General features: G+C 52.5%; 1 protein-coding gene across 13 annotated transcripts in view; it reads left to right on the top strand.

The window, feature by feature from the left end:
* MAP4 (microtubule associated protein 4) overlaps nucleotides 1-16,303 on the top strand; it is a 156,909-nt gene that overhangs the window by 127,586 nt on the left and 13,020 nt on the right. For 8 of the 13 annotated variants that reach the window (XM_032103298.1, XM_032100029.1, XM_032118150.1 and 5 more), the window contains 6 exons: nucleotides 6,322-6,422; nucleotides 7,295-7,507; nucleotides 9,064-9,241; nucleotides 12,830-12,889; nucleotides 13,389-13,711; nucleotides 15,550-15,675. In XM_032103298.1, the coding sequence (XP_031959189.1) occupies nucleotides 6,322-6,422; nucleotides 7,295-7,507; nucleotides 9,064-9,241; nucleotides 12,830-12,889; nucleotides 13,389-13,711; nucleotides 15,550-15,675 (1,001 nt within the window). The remainder of the gene's footprint in view (nucleotides 1-6,321; nucleotides 6,423-7,294; nucleotides 7,508-9,063; nucleotides 9,242-12,829; nucleotides 12,890-13,388; nucleotides 13,712-15,549; nucleotides 15,676-16,303) is intronic. The other 5 variants (XM_032126271.1, XM_032104106.1, XM_032101646.1 and 2 more) reach the window with 3 other exon arrangements.

Genomic DNA, 16,303 nt, shown 5'->3' with positions numbered 1-16,303 from the left:
TGAAAGCAAACCATGCTGGGTGACTTGTGAGAGATTGCAGCAAAGCTGTAAAACAGCTTCTGCCAGGAATTTGGGAGCTGTGAGATTTTAGCTTTTTCCTTTTTTTACCAGGAGGGTAATCAGATATTGTAGGAGAAGCCCCCAGATGTGGAATCTCCATCTCTGGAGATGCTCAGAATAAGATTGAATACACCCTGAGCAGTCTGGTGCAATTGGAGGGGGGGATTGGGGTAAATGACCTCCCCTCATCGCTTCCACCCTGCGTTGTCCTGTTATTCCAGTGGGAAATGACTGCATGTGCTGCAGAGCTGTTGGACAGGCAGGTGGTTTCCAGACTGGAATTCACAAGATGGGCAGAGAGATGTTTTTTTTGAGGAGTGGGTGGGATGGGTTTTTTCTCCTTCTGGTTAGGAATTCTATTTATAGTTACCCATAATCAGGATTTGGCTCCAGGAGAGCAGTGGAGGAGTGGTGGGTGTGGTGGGCACCCCCTCTCTGCAGCTGTGACAGGAGTCACTTAGGCTGGACTGGTTTAACCCCGGCCCAAAGCCTCGTGGAGGCAGAGGGGGCTGTTCCAGGGCCGTCCAGGTGTGTCCCTCCCAGGTGTGAGTCTCTGTGCATGGAGACTTCAGAGTCTCTTTGGGCTCCCTCCTGCCTGTGACTGCTCAGTGTTCTGTGTCACCTGAGGGATGTCCCTGCAGCTGGGCTGCTGAGGTCACAGGGGTCCAGAATGGCTTGGGTTGGAGGATCATTCAATTCCAACCCTCTGCCATGGCAGGGACACCTCCCACTGTCCCAGGCTGCTCCCAGCCCCAGTGTCCAGCCTGGCCTTGGGCACTGCCAGGGATCCAGGGGCAGCCCCAGCTGCTCTGGGCACCCTGTGCCAGGGCCTGCCCACCCTCCCAGGGAACAATTCCTTCCCAATCTCCCATCCATCCCTGCCCTCTGGCAGTGGGGAGCCATTCCCACTTCTTCCCCAGAAGGGCTGTCCAGCCCTGGCACAGCTGCCCAGGGCAGGGGTGGAGTCCCCATTGCTGGAGGGATTTAAAAGCCATTGTGGATGTGGCACCTGGGGACATGGGGCAGGGGTGGCCTTGGCAGTGCTGGGGATGGTTGGACTCCATGGTCTGAGAGGGCGTTCCCAACCTCAGCAGTCCCTGGACTGACTTGCAGGATGTGCTCAGAGGCTCCTGGGGATGTTGTTCTGCTGAGCTGTGTTAGAACTGTGCAGGAGCCTTTGGAGAGAGGCTCAGTGTCCAAGCAGGGAAGTTTTAAGGAAATAAGGCACAGACTGTTCAGTGTTGAGCCTGGGGGCACCTTTGGCCTTCACACAGCTGGTAAAGGAGCTGTTCTACTCTCTTCTTTTTGGGGAAAAAAAGACCCTTAAAGCCATTGCCTCACCCACTTGGACTGTGTTGTGTCAGGTTCCATCTCTTCTAAAGGTACCTTCAGCTGCTGGTAGGAGCCACCAGGAGAGTGGCAGCGAGTAGAGAAGTGAGAGTTGAAGGATAAAACACGTTAAGAGTCTCCTCAGGCCCCAGAGTTCCCATTCCAGGGGGCTGCCAACACCCCAGGTCCCTGCAGGAGCCGTCCCCGCTCCGTGGCTGCCCCACGCGCTCCGTGTGCGTCACCGACCCAGGCTTGGCTCCGGGAGGCACAGATCCCTCATTAGTGGGGTTTGGTGGCTCACTCTGCTGGAACAAGGCAAACCTATGAGTTACATTTCCATCCTGTCTCAGATGTGCAGGGAGACTGTTGTTCCCTTTAGCACAGGAGCTGAATCTTGCTTTCCTGGGTGTAGTTCTGGCACAGATGATCTCGTTATCACTATTTATTCAGAAAAATCACCACTGCTGATTTATTCTGAGTCTTGTTCCCTCCGACTCCAGTTCCATCCAAAACCCACATGCTGTTGTTCGCTGGGTCCTTCATCCAGCCATGGCAAGTACCTGGTTTCTGGTGGCAAATTTATTTTAAAATTGGGCTTTTTAACTTGTTGGCTTCAGTGGGGCTTTGCCAAACGTAGATTTGGTGCTTTGGGCTCTGTGGGTGGTCCTGGCTGAGTGTTCTACAGCTCAGGGTTGGGTTGGCCAAGCTCACACTGCACTGAGCGCTCCGGCACGGATGGATCCACGTGGGATAAACCCAGGGTGTGCCACCTACAGCTGGTGTGGGCCTTGGGCTGCTCAGCTCCCTCCTCACAGGAGCCTGGGAGAGCTGGGTGTAGGCTGGGAATGTGGCCTGGGAAGCGCTTGGAGCTGGCCACGGAGCGTGGCCAGCGCGGGGCTCCAGCAGCAAGAGGGTCAGACACTGGCGTGGGGCTTTTCCAGGGAATGCTGCTGAGTTTGAGCCCATGGAGCGTCCCTGGAAGACTCTTGGTGCTGCTGTTACAGAAGACCAAAGACCACTTAGGAAGGAGTTTGCTCCTTCCTCACTGGTGCCTGTAAAACCCCAAACAAAATCCTGGAGTTTGTGGGTTTGGGGGTTATTGTGGAGTCATTTGTTCTCACTGGTGCACTTAAATACAGAATTCCAGGCTGGTTTGGGTTGGGAGGGGCCTTAAAGCCCATCCAGTGCCACCCCTGCCATGGGCAGGGACACCTTTCACTGTCCCAGGCTGCTCCAAGCCCCAATGTCCAGCCTGGCCTTGGGCACTGCCAGGGATCCAGGGGCAGCCACAGCTGCTCTGGGCACCCTGTGCCAGTGTCTCACCAGTGATAGGAATAATTTCTTGCAGTGTTGCTCTTGGAAATTGTTGAGACATCCCGAAAAGTGTGGTTTTCACCATTAAAAAGGTGTTTAGTGAGTCAGGAATGGTGAGGAAAGGGGATGAGGATGGATGCACTGAGCAGCGCGCTGCCATCGCAGCGAGGAGCAGTGGAGAGAACATTCCTGATGGCAGGGCTATGCCTTGGAGATATCAGTGGAAGATGCCAGATGGGAATGTCCTCCCCTGTGTCCTTGAAGCCCCTTTCCCTCGGGAGCGATTCCGTTCTGGTGCTGACTCAGCTGGGCCGGATGAGCCGCACGAGGAGCCGGAGGAGCCGCTCGGGGCACAGCAGCCCCGGACACAGCTCCAACAAAATGCCTTTGAAATATCTTTCAGGGGGTTGTTGCTGTGCTTGGGGGAGCAAGCAAACTGAAAAGTCTCTTAAATAATTCTTGCAGCCTAATGAACAAATTTGATTAAGGTTTGGCAGCTTTTCCTAATATTCCTTGTAACTAGGAAATGGTCCCAGTTCTCCGCTCTCAGAACACCCTCGTAATTAAACCATGAATGAGAGCAAATGTCCTGAGGAGCACAGGACAAATGAATATTAAACCCCAAACCTATCCTTCTGTAATCCCTGGGGGATGGTACAGGGTTGTGTATCCTGGAATGTCAGAGGCTGTGAGAGGTGGAGCCTGAATTACGGCCCCTCAAGTAGGGAAGTTCTCTACCCAGCTCCTCTGGATGATGATGACATCATTATTATTACAATTATTATTATTATTATTGTTATTATATAAATTCATTAAATTCATAAAATCCTGGAATGGTTTGGGTGGGAAGGGACCTTAAGGATCATCCAGTGCCACCCCCTGGATGGGCAGGGACACCTCCCACTGTCCCAGGCTGCTCCAAACCCCAGTGTCCAGCCTGGCCTTGGGCACTGCCAGGGATCCAGGGGCAGCCCCAGCTGCTCTGGGCACCCTGTGCCAGGGCCTCCCACCCTCCCAGGGAACAATTCCTTCCCAATCTCCCATCCAGCCCTGCCCTCTGGCACTGGGAAGCCATTCCCTGTGTCCTGTCCTGGTTTTTATTCACCTTCTATTAAGCAACATGAAATACCATCACATTCATGTTGTCATTGGTTCAGAAACATGGAAGCTGTTGGAGTTCAAATCCTGAACCTTTGGAAGTTGAGGGATTTGAGGAGCATTCCCTGATGTAGGGAATTCATGCTGTGGATGCTGCAATCCCTCATCAGCCAGAGGTTTAATGTTGGTGCTGAATTAGCTGAAGTAATTAATGACAGCAGCTTCCACCAGATGGGAAGTCACCTTGATGTCAGGGATATTTGAGACTGGTAGGATTCCAAATGAAGCCATTCCTGGGAGCAGAGGGAAGGGAATGGGCAGGAGGTTGTTATTCAGGAGTGGGACTGCTGACAAGGACTGCTCCTGCTGGCATTGCTGTGGATGGAACTGGCAGGTGAAATGAGGGGGAAGATACAGGTTCATTGAGATGCGGGGGAGGAATCAGGTAGAGAGGAGCCAGTGCAGATCAGCTGCTACAAAAATAGGTTTTCCAGGTGAACAGGACCAATTCCTAAGAATTTTGCATTAAAACAGGTGTTCAACCTCTACATTTTGCTGTTTTTCTTCACAAGCCTCTTTTATGTGCCCAGGATGCTCAGCCCAGTGCTGCAAAACTGGAAAGCCAGGTGGGTAGGAAGGGGTTAAACCAGTGCAGGGAAACAAAGGCTGATCCTGAACTTATCCTGGAGTCAGAACATAAATAACAACCCCATTCTCTGGTGGGAGGGAGGCATGGGTTCATTTGATTTTCCTGGTTTGTACCAGGACTGAACCATCCTCTGAGACGCTCCTGTCAAGTCTGACAAGCAGGAAGATGGGGAATATAAAGTGATTTCCAAAAGATGTGGAGAACAGGCTGTTTGCTGCATGAGTTGTTACCCTGGCCTTGTCACGATCTGTTGCGTGGTTATGAAAAGCAGCGTCCAACACGGATAATGCTGGATCTGAATCCCCAGAGGACAGGGGAGATGCAGGAATTTGTGCTGGGCTGCTGGCACCAGATCCTGCCTGAAATCCGAATGCCACAGGAATTGCAGCGGAAGGGAGCCCAGGGCCCTGCGGTTGTGCAGCTGCTCCGTGGGGAAGGAGGGGTTGGAAGTGATTTATAGGGATAAAAGCTGCTCCTGGCTTGTCCCATGGTGCTGAGCAGCACTGAGGGTGCTGTGGGATTTCAGGGATTTGGGGAGAAAACGTGGGAAAGCTGCTATTAAGTGAACATTTTGTTGGGTTGGAGGGCAGTGCTGGTGCTGCTGTGGCTCGACACTGCTTTGGACTCTGGGTTTCAAAGGATGTGAGTAGGTGGTGCTGCTCTCCTGCCCTTTGGAGAGGAGCCTGTGTGTGTTCAGTGTCCCCACCCAGTGTCACAGCTCGGTGGCAGTGACCAAAATGAACAATCACAGGGAGAACTGGCACTTCCTGGAACTGAATCTGAGCTTTGTGCTGTGACACAGCTCCAGCGAGGGTCGGTGTGATCCCACTGCCAGAATGGGATCTCCGTGTTCCTGCCCTCGTGGGAATCTTGGAATGGTTTGGATGGAAAGAGGCATTAAGGACCATCCCATCCCACCCCTGCCATGACAGGGACACCTCCCACTGTCCCAGGCTGCTCCCAGCCCCAGTGTCCAACCTGGCCTTGGGCACTGCCAGGGATCCAGGGGCAGCCCCAGCTGCTCTGGGCACCCTGTGCCAGGGCCTGCCCACCCTCCCAGGGAACAATTCCTTCCCAATCTCCCATCCATCCCTGCCCTCTGGCACTGGGAAGCCATTCCCTGTGTCCTGTCCCTCCGGGCCTTGTCCCCAGTCCCTCTGCAGCTCTCCTGGAGCCCCTTTAGGCCCTGCAAGGGGCTCGGAGCTCTCCCTGTGTCCTTCCCTTCTCCAGGGGAACATTCCCAGCTCTCCCAGCCTGGCTCCAGAGCAGAGGGGCTCCAGTGCTGGAGCAGCTCCGGAGCCTCCTCTGGGCTCTCTCCAGCAGCTCCAGGTCCTGGTGCTGTTGGCCCCGGGGCTGGGACCTGTGGCCTGTGTGACCTTTCCCGTTGCCCCCTCTGGCTGCTGGAATCCTCCCTGCTCATGCTGGGCTCCAGCTGGGGATGTGGGCAGAAGAAAGGCTGAGCAGGAACAGTTGTAACAATAGGGATAGTTGGGAAGAGAACCCCACTCCAGGATAAGTGTAAAACCTGGAAGAGGTCAGAACTTCACCATTAACATTCCAACAATTTATTTTAACAACTTGAAAGATGGGAAGATTTACTATTTAAATTAAACCTTCATCTGCTGTCTGGCTTTTCCCACTGGGATAAAATGAGAAATTGGAATCTAACAGCATCTGGATGAACCTGTCCTGTTACAGGGAAAATCTTTCTTCCTGCAGGTATTCTGGGTTTAGGGAATTTCCCACTAATACCAACCTGTGCTGTCTCAGTTCTGTCTCCTGCTGCTGCTGTGTTGAATAACAGTAAACTAAAAAATAGATATTTAAAAAAAAAAAGCTTAAACTCACAAATCTCCCTTCCTTCCCTCCAGCCAAACCAGAGGAGCCCAAAGCAGCCGAGGCCGTGACTGGGAACGACATCACAGCTCCTCCCAACAAGGAGCTCCCTCCCAGCCCGGAGAAGAAGACCAAGGTAGGAGCTGTTCCCTGTCTGCCATCTCTGCTTCCATGGGTTTTATTTGCCAGCTTTTCTGCTTCCCCAGCTGTGCCAGCCCAAATTCTGTTTTCTGAGCTGCTACTCGTGAGCCCTTTCCCCAGAGCAAACCCATCCAGTTCCGGAGCTGTGGCCAGGGGGACTGGAAGCACCCTTGAGAAAAGTGTGGAAACTTTATTTCACTGAATTCCCCGGTTGGTGTTGGTGGTGTAGCAGTAGTAAACGTGTAGTAAGAGTGTAGTAACGCCCGTGCTCACCGATACTCTGTGTTCACAACACATTTCTGTGCACTGCACAGCCCTGCTCCGGCCTGGCTCCTCTGGCTTGGGAGCTTTGCTTTCAGGAGCTTCCAGCACGCAGCAGATTCCCCCCGAGTGTCCCCAGGAGGGCTGGGGGGGCCGGGGGCTCTCTCCCCTCGAGGCCCTGCCCGTGTGACCGCGGGAGCTGATCCGATGAGGATTTGGAGCTCACAATCCCCGTGTGCCCGTAATTGGAAAGCCACGGCCTGTGGATTGCACGTAGCTCTGGATGCCAGGAGCACCCAAGGACTAATCCAGCTTTAGCAGCCATTCCTTCTGCTGCTTTCGGCGCTACTGGAATAAATCCCGTTGGTTTGGAATTGAATGGCAGAACCCCCCGGCCCCAGAGGCTGCTGCATTTCGGTCTTTGTTACGCTCAGAAAACAGAAAGGTTGTTGTTATTATTATTATTATTATTATTATTATTATTTGTTTCCTTTAAAATATCACTTTTCTGTTGTTGCAGCTCAATGTTTTGGTTTACAATGCGCTATTTTTTGTTGTATTTCTTTGGTTTTATCCTGGATTTTGCTTTTTGGCCCACCCCTAAAGCCTGCTGCATCCACCTCCTCTCCAAAGCCGGCAGCAGCGAAAGCCAAGCCCTCGGCCACCACCAGCCCCAAGCGGCCGAGCTCGGCCACCCCGGGCACAAACAAAAAGCCCACGAGCCCAACTGCAGGTCCTGCTCCTGGCAGCGCTGCCAAACGCCCTGGCACCAGCAGCACCCGTCCCTCCACCTTAACTCCAAAAGAGGCTAAACCAAAGGTAAGAACCGCCCGGCTCTGGGGGAGCGCCCAGGGCTCACTCACAGGGAGATTCCCAGCTCTCAGCCACGAGGCAGAACGTCATTCCTGTGCTGGGGTGAGGTCAGGAATGGGATTCAGTGTGCTGGGAGCTGCAGGGCTCTTGGGAGCAGCTTCCATTAACCCAGGGATGGCATCGGGTCCCTGGCACTGAATTGTGTCACCACAGAGGAGAATAAACCTGAGTGTGTTGCTGAGATTGTCCTGATGAATCAGGGATCCCAGATTGGCTTGGGTTGGGAGGGACCTCAAAGCCCATCCCATTCCAGCCCCTGCCATGACAGGGACACCTCCCACTGTCCCAGGCTGCTCCCAGCCCCAGTGTCCAGCCTGGCCTTGGGCACTGCCAGGGATGCAGGGGCAGCCCCAGCTGCTCTGGGCACCCTGTGCCAGGGCCTGCCCACCCTCCCAGGGAACAATTCCTTCTGTATACAGCTCCTAAATCCAGGCAAGAACATGGGAATCCTGACTGGAGACCTTCGATATTAATATTGAAGAAGAACAAATCCATGTGAACGCTCCATATCTCCCACCAATGGTCATTTTTTGGTGTCTGGTCACTGCAGAACTGCACAGAGAGAACTGACAGCACTTAGAAAATGTTGGAGATTCGTAATTCCCCTAAAGAGAGTATTCATGGGCAGAGTTGCATGTTCCAGATAAGCAGGGAATCCCCATGTGTGAAGAACGGGAGGTGTCCCTTGAATGTTCCCTGTGTTAACCTGTGATCTTACAGAGTAGAAGAATTCAACTTTAAAAGGGATTGTCAAAATCTATTTCACTGATGGCTAAACAGCACCATTCCTGCTGTATTAAGCTCAAATTACTGCATTTGAGTGTCTTTTAGGACTAACTAAAAATAAGAGAAGGCAAATGAGAGGCCAGGTGTAAATCTGTGCTTTTCTCTGAGCTGGTGACTTTGGTTTGACTCAAGTTTTTGGATCATTCTGAATCCCTTTTTGATAAAATCAGATTTGTCCCCGTGCATTAACTCAGTATTTCCATACTTCAGAGATCAGGCAGTTGACAAGCAAGTGCCTTGCCAGGGACAGCAGGAAAGAGTTTTCCAAGTGAGGGATGAGCCATGGATACCCGATTTCATGTCCCCAGTGTTGAAACAGATTCCACCTTAGGGAGCATTCCTGCTCCTGGAGGATGGGAATGTCTCCCAGGAGCATTGCTGGTGGACTGATGGTTCCATTTTCTCCAGAAATCAAAACCTCCTTTGCAGCTGGAGAGGCCTCCACACATCAAAGCTGAGCCAGCCCTGGGTGGGACCTGCTCCTCCGCAGGGTCCGTGCTCCGTGTCCTGCCCTCCACTCCATCACTCGCTTCTGCACGTCCTCACTATGTTTTAATTGCATTATAGTCTTTCAGCAGTGCCAGGCTTAATTAAGTGTTTAAGAATTTCAGCAATTTCTGTTCATTTCAGCCTTTTTTGGCACTTCCCATTGACTTGGAGCGCGGTGCTTTGCCGGTGACGTTCCGGCTGTTCTGACGCTTCCTGCTCCGTTCCAGGTTGCAGATGCGAAGCCCACGGAGAAGAGAACCTCCCTCTCCAAGCCTCCAGCCTCCACCACTCCTAAAACTCCTTCCAGGAGCTCCTCTGCTACTCCCAGGACCACGGCACCATCGCCGGTGACGGCAGCGGCTGCTGCCAAAACCACGGCGGCGTCTCCTCCCAAGAGGCCGACGTGTGAGTGCTCCCTCCTTTCCCTTGGGAATCTGTCCTTCAGCAGCAGCAAGGTCCTGTCTGAGCAGCACCAGGTGCTCCCCACAAGTCCCTGACAGGAGGGGCAGTGAGGGGGGGTCAGGCTCTGCTCCCAGGAACAGGGACAGGAGGAGAGGGAACGGCCTCAGGCTGGGCCAGGGGAGGCTCAGGGTGGACATTGGGAACATTCCTTCCCCAGAAGGGCTGTCCAGCCCTGGCACAGCTGCCCAGGGCAGGGGTGGAGTCCCCACCCCATGAAGTGTTCAAAAGCCACTCCATCATTGTCTGGATTCTGAGAGTAGCTCAAAGGTTTTTCTCTCCAGGGCTTCCTCTTCCAAATTCCCTTCAGGGCCAACCTGGATCAGCTCTGTGTGATCCAGGGTTAATTCAGTTACTGGACACACTTGATTTAAGAGTAGGGATTCTATTCCCTCTGCATTTTGCCATAGGAACAGATGAAACACTAAATAAAACTTGGGAAAGCAAATCTTTGGAAGAGGACTTGGAACACCTGAACTGGTGTGTGAAATCCAAAAAGGGTTGAGCAGAAGCGGAGGGTTTTTAGTAGAGCAGGAAGAACTTGGAGCTGAAATCACATCAGCTTCATCCAAAAACTGTGTCCCAGTCTTTAATACTCTTTAATACTGCTGCTAAAGAGGGGACTTCCCATGAGTTCAACAGGAAACCTGAGCAGTGTTTTAGATAAACTAACACTGTTCTCACTCATTTTAATGGAGCTCAAGAGATTTAACATCAGATAAAATCATAGTTGAGTCTTCTCAAGTCTTTTCAAATGACTAGGCCTCAGTGGCAAAATTTGCCAATAAATGTGTAAAACGACACGGATTGGTTTGAATCCCAAAGCATGGATTCATAGCCCCGCTTTCCCAAAGGAATTGTAATGTTTCAGCTGTGTTGGGATGTGTTAGGCTTGATGGACATCCCAGACTTTGTGCTCTGGGGGAAAATCTAATTCATCAAGTGTAGAGAAGGTGCTGCACATTCCAAGAGCTGTGTATCTGATCCCATGGACATCCTGGTAAAATTCATTTTGTGTGGTCTTGGAGGCAAACTGGAGCCCTGGAATGTGGGATCTGTTCTAATGAGTTGGGTTCATTGCTGCTGCCCAAACCGAGCCACAAACAAAGGAGCGTTCGCTGCTGACATTTGAAAAGAGACGGAGTCAGCGATGCAGAGCTGCAGGGAGGCTGTTCCAGGAGGCAGGATGTGCAGAGGAAGAGGCTGTGGCACCGGGAACGTGGTGGGACTCTGCCAAGTGCAGGCAGAGCCTTGTGGGTGAGGGAGGATGAGGTCAGCTGGAGGGACTTCATGGGGAGGCACAGCCGCCCTGTCTGGGTCTGCAAATGCGCAGAGGAGGCAGGAATGGGAAGAGGAAGGGGGTCCTGTTCTGGCTGAGGGGGAAGCAGGGGTGGGACAGAGGGTAGGTGGTGCCCTGGGGCCTCAAGGGAACCACAACGAGCTCCATGCTCATGGTTTGGTTTGGTTTGGTTTGGTTTGGGTGAGACGTGGGTGGGGAGACCTGGAGCTCTTGGAGTCACAGCTCTGACCAGCTCCTTCAGAGGAGGGGGCAGCCAGTGGGGCTGGGCTCTGCTCCCAGAACAGGGACAGGAGGAGAGGGAACGGCCTCAGGCTGGGCCAGGGGAGGCTCAGGGTAGACACTGGGAACGTTCCTTCATGGAAAGGGTGGCCAGGCACTGGAATGGGCTGCCCAGGGCAGGGGAGGAGTCCCTGTTCCTGGAGGGATGTGACACCCATGTGGATGTGGCACCTGGAGAGTGGTCAGTGGTGGGGAACAGTTGTACTGGATGGCCTTGCAGGACTTTTCCAACTACAGTGATTCCATGAATTTAGTTTCTCATTGCACAGTGTTGAGACAGAGAGTAAGTCTGGGGCTGAAGATCCTCCTTCAGGACAGCTGCTGGTGCTTTTCTCATGTCAGGCACTTGGTGCCTTGAGCTGCCATCAAGTTTCAGTCATTGTCTCACATGAAGTGTGTGTGTAAAGGCTGGGTTTGACATTCTATAGTTCCACTTTTTCAGGTATTGAATGTCAGTCATTTCTCTCTCTCTAAAGGAGAGCCACGGATTATGCAGGGATTGATATTTTGATTTTTAATATTTTAAATTTTAATTTTTTTTTTATTAGTTTTTGTTCCCCTCCGCGTGGAAATTACTTTAATATTTGTACAAGACCACGCTCAGCCCCTCAGATCAGGCACAGATCAAAGTCTGTCAGTACAGACCATCGTCCCAGGGGCTTTATCTGGGTTTTCACCATCTCATGTTAACACAGACAGAAGTGTTCAGCATTTGGCTCCCCACTGACACCAACAGAAATAACATCTCTCTGTATATTAATGTAACATAAGATTCCTTTGCCTTTACATAAACCTAAGACTGTTCTGTCCATGCAGTTTCCCCAATTAAAGTTGTGGTCTCGAGGAATGAAATGAGGTTGGCTTGCCAGCCCCTTGTTTGAAGTGTTTGCTATTAATTATGTATCTGTCCTTTAGGCCTTATTAAATTATCCAAATGAGTTTCACCTCATTAGCTGGAATCTTATCTGGGGTGTTTAATTGAATGCTTTTAGCAAAGTCAGGGTGGAATGATCCAGACTAACTTGGCCTGTTGTTATCTGCCTCTTCCCCTTGGTCCTTTTGGTATTGATATTCCATAAAGGACCCTGACAACTGCTGGAGTTTATCTAAAAATCTGAGACTAAATGGAAATTAAATATTAAAAAACAAGGGTTTTTATAATTTCTAACTTGGGTCTTTTCCATTTATTATTTCTTTTCAATGTTGCCTTCCTTTGGCTGTTGAAATGAAGCAGACTTTACCCAAACTTGCTCCCCACTGAGAGTAAAATCCCTCCAATTTCATGAGCAAAGAGCTCCTTAAAATAAAGTTCTGTGTCTGTTTTTCAGTCTGTGGTTTTTGCCTTGGTCAATTTGGTGTTTGGTTTTCTCCTGCTTGGAGAAGTGTGGCTGCATCCCTGGTTTTGCACGTCCTCTGTGCAGTGTAATCAGGTCATGATCGTTGGGCTTTGCCCAAAGGCAGCTCAGTTTAGGGATTGATTTTTGGGTTTATACAATTAAAATAGGGGCCGAAATATGTGCAATAACTCCTGTGCAAGAAAATTGGCACAGGGTAGGACTGGTCTGGCAATGAGAGCAAGGTTGGGCAAGGACGAACATGGGGTTGCTTTTGGTGCTTTTTAAAGAAAGGAAATGTTTTGGGGTGTTTTTTTGCTCGGTTGGGGTTTTTTTAAGAACTGAAGGCGGGGCAGGATTAAAACACTCCCAGCGAGTGCTGTCAGATTGAATTTGAGAAGAAACGAAACGCAGCCCATCCCCAGGTGTGTGGTGTCACCGAATGAGGATCCTGTGACGTGAATTGGTGCTTTGGCTGCAAAGTACGAGGGGCTTTTGCTGCCAGCAGGAGCACCCCAGCCAGGTGCTCACCCAGAGCAGTTAATCCATGGGCTGATTCCAGGCCTGGACTCCTGCAGGGATCCTCCCCTGACGTTCTGACCGCTGTGTTTGTGTTGGCAGCGATCAAGACGGACACGAAGCCGGCAGATGCCAAGAAAACCTCTGCAAAGTCTCCCTCAGGTAACTGCTCACTTCCCATCTCACTGTGGAAATCCTTTGTGGGAAAACCCTGCAGGACCATTGAGCCCACCCAGCCCCCAGCACTGCCAAGGCCACCCCTGACCATGTTCCCCACATCCACAGGGCTGTTAAATCCCTCCAGCAATGGGGACTCCACCCCTGCCCTGGGCAGCTGTGCCAGGGCCGGACAGCCCTTCTGGGGAAGGAATGTTCCCAATATCCAACCTGAGCCTCCCCTGGCCCAGCCGGAGGCTGTTTCCTCAGTCAGAGTCAAATCCCCTTTGTCTGGGGCTGGGGTCGTTAAGGGGGTCCCTGTACATCTCTGGGAACGGGGGTGTCCCAGGCCAGGCTGGAGCACCCTGGGATGGCAGAAGATGTCCCTGCCCGTGCTCTCTAAGGTCCCAGCCCACGCTGGGATTGTGTGACTGAGGACATTTGTGTAGCAGGCTCTGACCCCTGTTCTCCCCCCTTCCCTCCCACATTCCCTGCGATCCTGCAGCAGATTCCAGCCGCCCCAAGAGCGCTACGGGCAATGCCACCAAGAGCAGTGCCACCACTCCTTCCACCACGGCCTCCAGCGCTCCCAGCGTGCCCGGGGTGGCCTCCAGCCGGCCCAAGCCCAAAGCTGCCGCGCCCAAAGCCGCCACGGCCTCCACGGTGTCGGCGGACGCCAAGAAAGCCACGGCCAAGGCTGCCAGCAAAGCCAGCGGCGCCTCCAAACCGCCCCGCCCGGCCAGCAGCGCCTCCGCCCCCGACCTGAAGAACGTGCGCTCCAAGATCGGCTCCACCGACAACATCAAGCACCAGCCCGGGGGAGGGAAGGTGAGCTCCTCCGGCCGCGAGCGTCCGCGCTCAGCTGCGGCTCTGCTGGGCTGGGTGCCTGTGTCCTCACTGCTCTCCTCGGGCACGCTCTGCAGAGCTCCTCGCTGGGGTCCTGCTTGCTGCACGAGGCGGGATCCACCCCAGAGCCAGCCCCTGTTCCCTGGGATACCTGCAGGAATTCAGAGCTCTGCTGCTGCTCTGCTGCCGTAGGGCCTGGCACAGAGACTCGGAGTGGGAGGCTCGGAACCTGTCTGTATTCCAAACCTTTGCCTTTGAGTAGGGGAACTGAGTCTGCTGAATGGTACAGAAGGTGGAATAGTGCACTAGGATGAGGGAAATCTGGCTTCAGGAGCAAGTTCTTCAGCATCTTTCCCTGTCCAACTTGTCAGGCCCAAAGCTGACGTGAAATGAGCCTTTTGGGATCACCTGTGGTGGCCACGAGGAGAGGATAGTGCTGAAAAACCATTAACAGAGATAAAACCTGGGGCTCTCACTGCCTCTTAATGCTCTTAAATGGCATTTCCACCATCAGTATCTGCCATGGAAAGGATAAAGGTGTTGGGATGCACCTGCAGCCTCTGCTGGGCTTTAAACAATGTGGCTGTGCAGAACCACAGAACCGTGATCAGCTGTTGTATAACCCCGGCCTTGGGCTGGCCTCGTGTGTTAGTAGCAGCCAGAGGCTGTGATTCCCCCCCAGTGGGACACAGATCTTTCCACTTCTCTTTGCTGCAGCTCTGTGGTGCTGAATAACCCGGCCCAGAACTTTAATGTGCTGCCAAGGGAGCACATTCCATGCTGGGAGCCTTAATCTGCTCTCAGGCACATTAAAGTCAAGGGCACTCCTGGCTGGGTATTGTGTGTCCCAGACAGCATCGATACAGCATGGATTTATCCTCAGAGTCAGCAGTCTCCTGGCTGTGCAGCAGCACAGCACAGCCCTCATTGTGTCAGCTTAAGGGACTTTAGCTGGCATTTAATTGCACTGTCCTGAATTTTTCTAAATATTTTCACAGTTATTAAATCCTAACAATTGCCTTGTTAAGCAATTTGTCCTTTTTGTAGTCTTATTTACACTGGGCTGTTTTTAGAGTCTGAGAATGTTGTAATCTTGGGGGGGGTTTGTTCACTGGTCTGTAGGTTAGTGAAGTACAAGATTTATGCTGAGCCCCTCCTCAAAAAATGCAGGTTCTGCTGCACTTCCCTGCATCTAAATTAGCCAAACAATGGATATTCTCAGGCAGATGCTGAATTTTTATGAAACCTGTAAATTTTCCTTCAATTTTCTGCTCAGCTGGACTGTCTGGGTGCACCTGCCTTTTGTTAGATAAAAACCAAACCAGGTGTTGAGCTCAAATCCTGAGTGCAGTGTTGTGTGGGTGGGAATCCGAGCTGGGAGCACGGGCTGTGTGTCCAGCAGAGCTCTCTGAGCCCCAGATCAGCCCTGGCTGTCTCTGCCTCCCAGATCTGCACCACGTCCTCTGTGTGCAGGAGCTGGTCCTGCGCTGCTGTTGGGTTCCCCAGGGATTTGGTTGGATTTTTTGGCAGGATCAGTGTCCTGGGGTCCCTTGGATCCCGAGGAAGGGCACCAGGAGCTTTTTGAGACATGGAGCACTGAACCCTTGCTCTGTGCCCCCAGGGTGCCTGCTCCACCCGGGGCTGTGCCCTCCCACCCTCAGTGTCACCCTTCCTGGGCATGGGATTATCCTTGGCCTGGGAATTAGAGCATGCAAGGAGTTCTCCTGGGTCCTCTGCTGCACCAGGCGTATCCGTGTTCCCGTGCTCCTGCCCACACTTCTGCTTTTGCTGGTTGAAATCATCCCTTTGTCTCCATCCAGGGGAAAATAGAGAAAAGGCCAGACTCAGCCGCCGCCGCGCCCAGGTCTGAACCCAGCGCGGGCACTAAAGTGGCTCCTAAAGCAGCCGCAGCAAAAGAGGGGGTCCCCAAACAGCCCAATGGGAAAGTGAGTTCCTTTCACACTTTTCTCTGGGGGAGATGAAGGAAAATGTTTCCGTTTCGAGTCACTGTCCCTCCTCTCCAGCTGTCCTGCTCTCTCCTGTCAGTGGCACTGTTCCTTGCACAGGCACTTCCCGTCCTCTCCTGTGCACCCTGAGATGTTCCCAGGGAAACTCCTCCAGGGAGCGACTGTCTCCACACCTGCTGGAAAGGTTTCCAGAGCAGGGTCCTCCAGTTTCACTTGCAGGTTAATGCAGGCTTCACTTTGAATCAGAGGTTTCCTTAAACCCAGTTCTTGACACAGAACCAGTTTGTAACGAGGCAGAGAGGTTGAGTTCAGAGCTGCTGCTTGTAAGACTGCAGAAATGAAGGAGTTCACATCTTTCCTGTAATACTCCCGACCCAGTTGTACCAAAACTCTGTAACTCCATGCATGAGCCCATCACCATTGGATGGGCTACTCCAAAGTACAGTAGATGGGGTGAGGGGGGAGTGCCACAGTGTAATTCTGATGTTATCAGGTGGGAATGGTCAGGAATGAACAGGATTTGTACCTCAAGCGAGTCAGTGAACCACCCCACGCTCCATGGCACAGGTATGTTCCCAGAGCTGCTGTTCCCTGAATCCAGCCCTAC

Source organism: Corvus moneduloides, chromosome 1 (assembly GCF_009650955.1).
Source record: "Corvus moneduloides isolate bCorMon1 chromosome 1, bCorMon1.pri, whole genome shotgun sequence".
NCBI lineage: Eukaryota > Metazoa > Chordata > Aves > Passeriformes > Corvidae > Corvus > Corvus moneduloides.
Note: the sequence above shows the minus strand (reverse complement) of the source record. Positions and strands in the feature narration are given on the sequence as shown.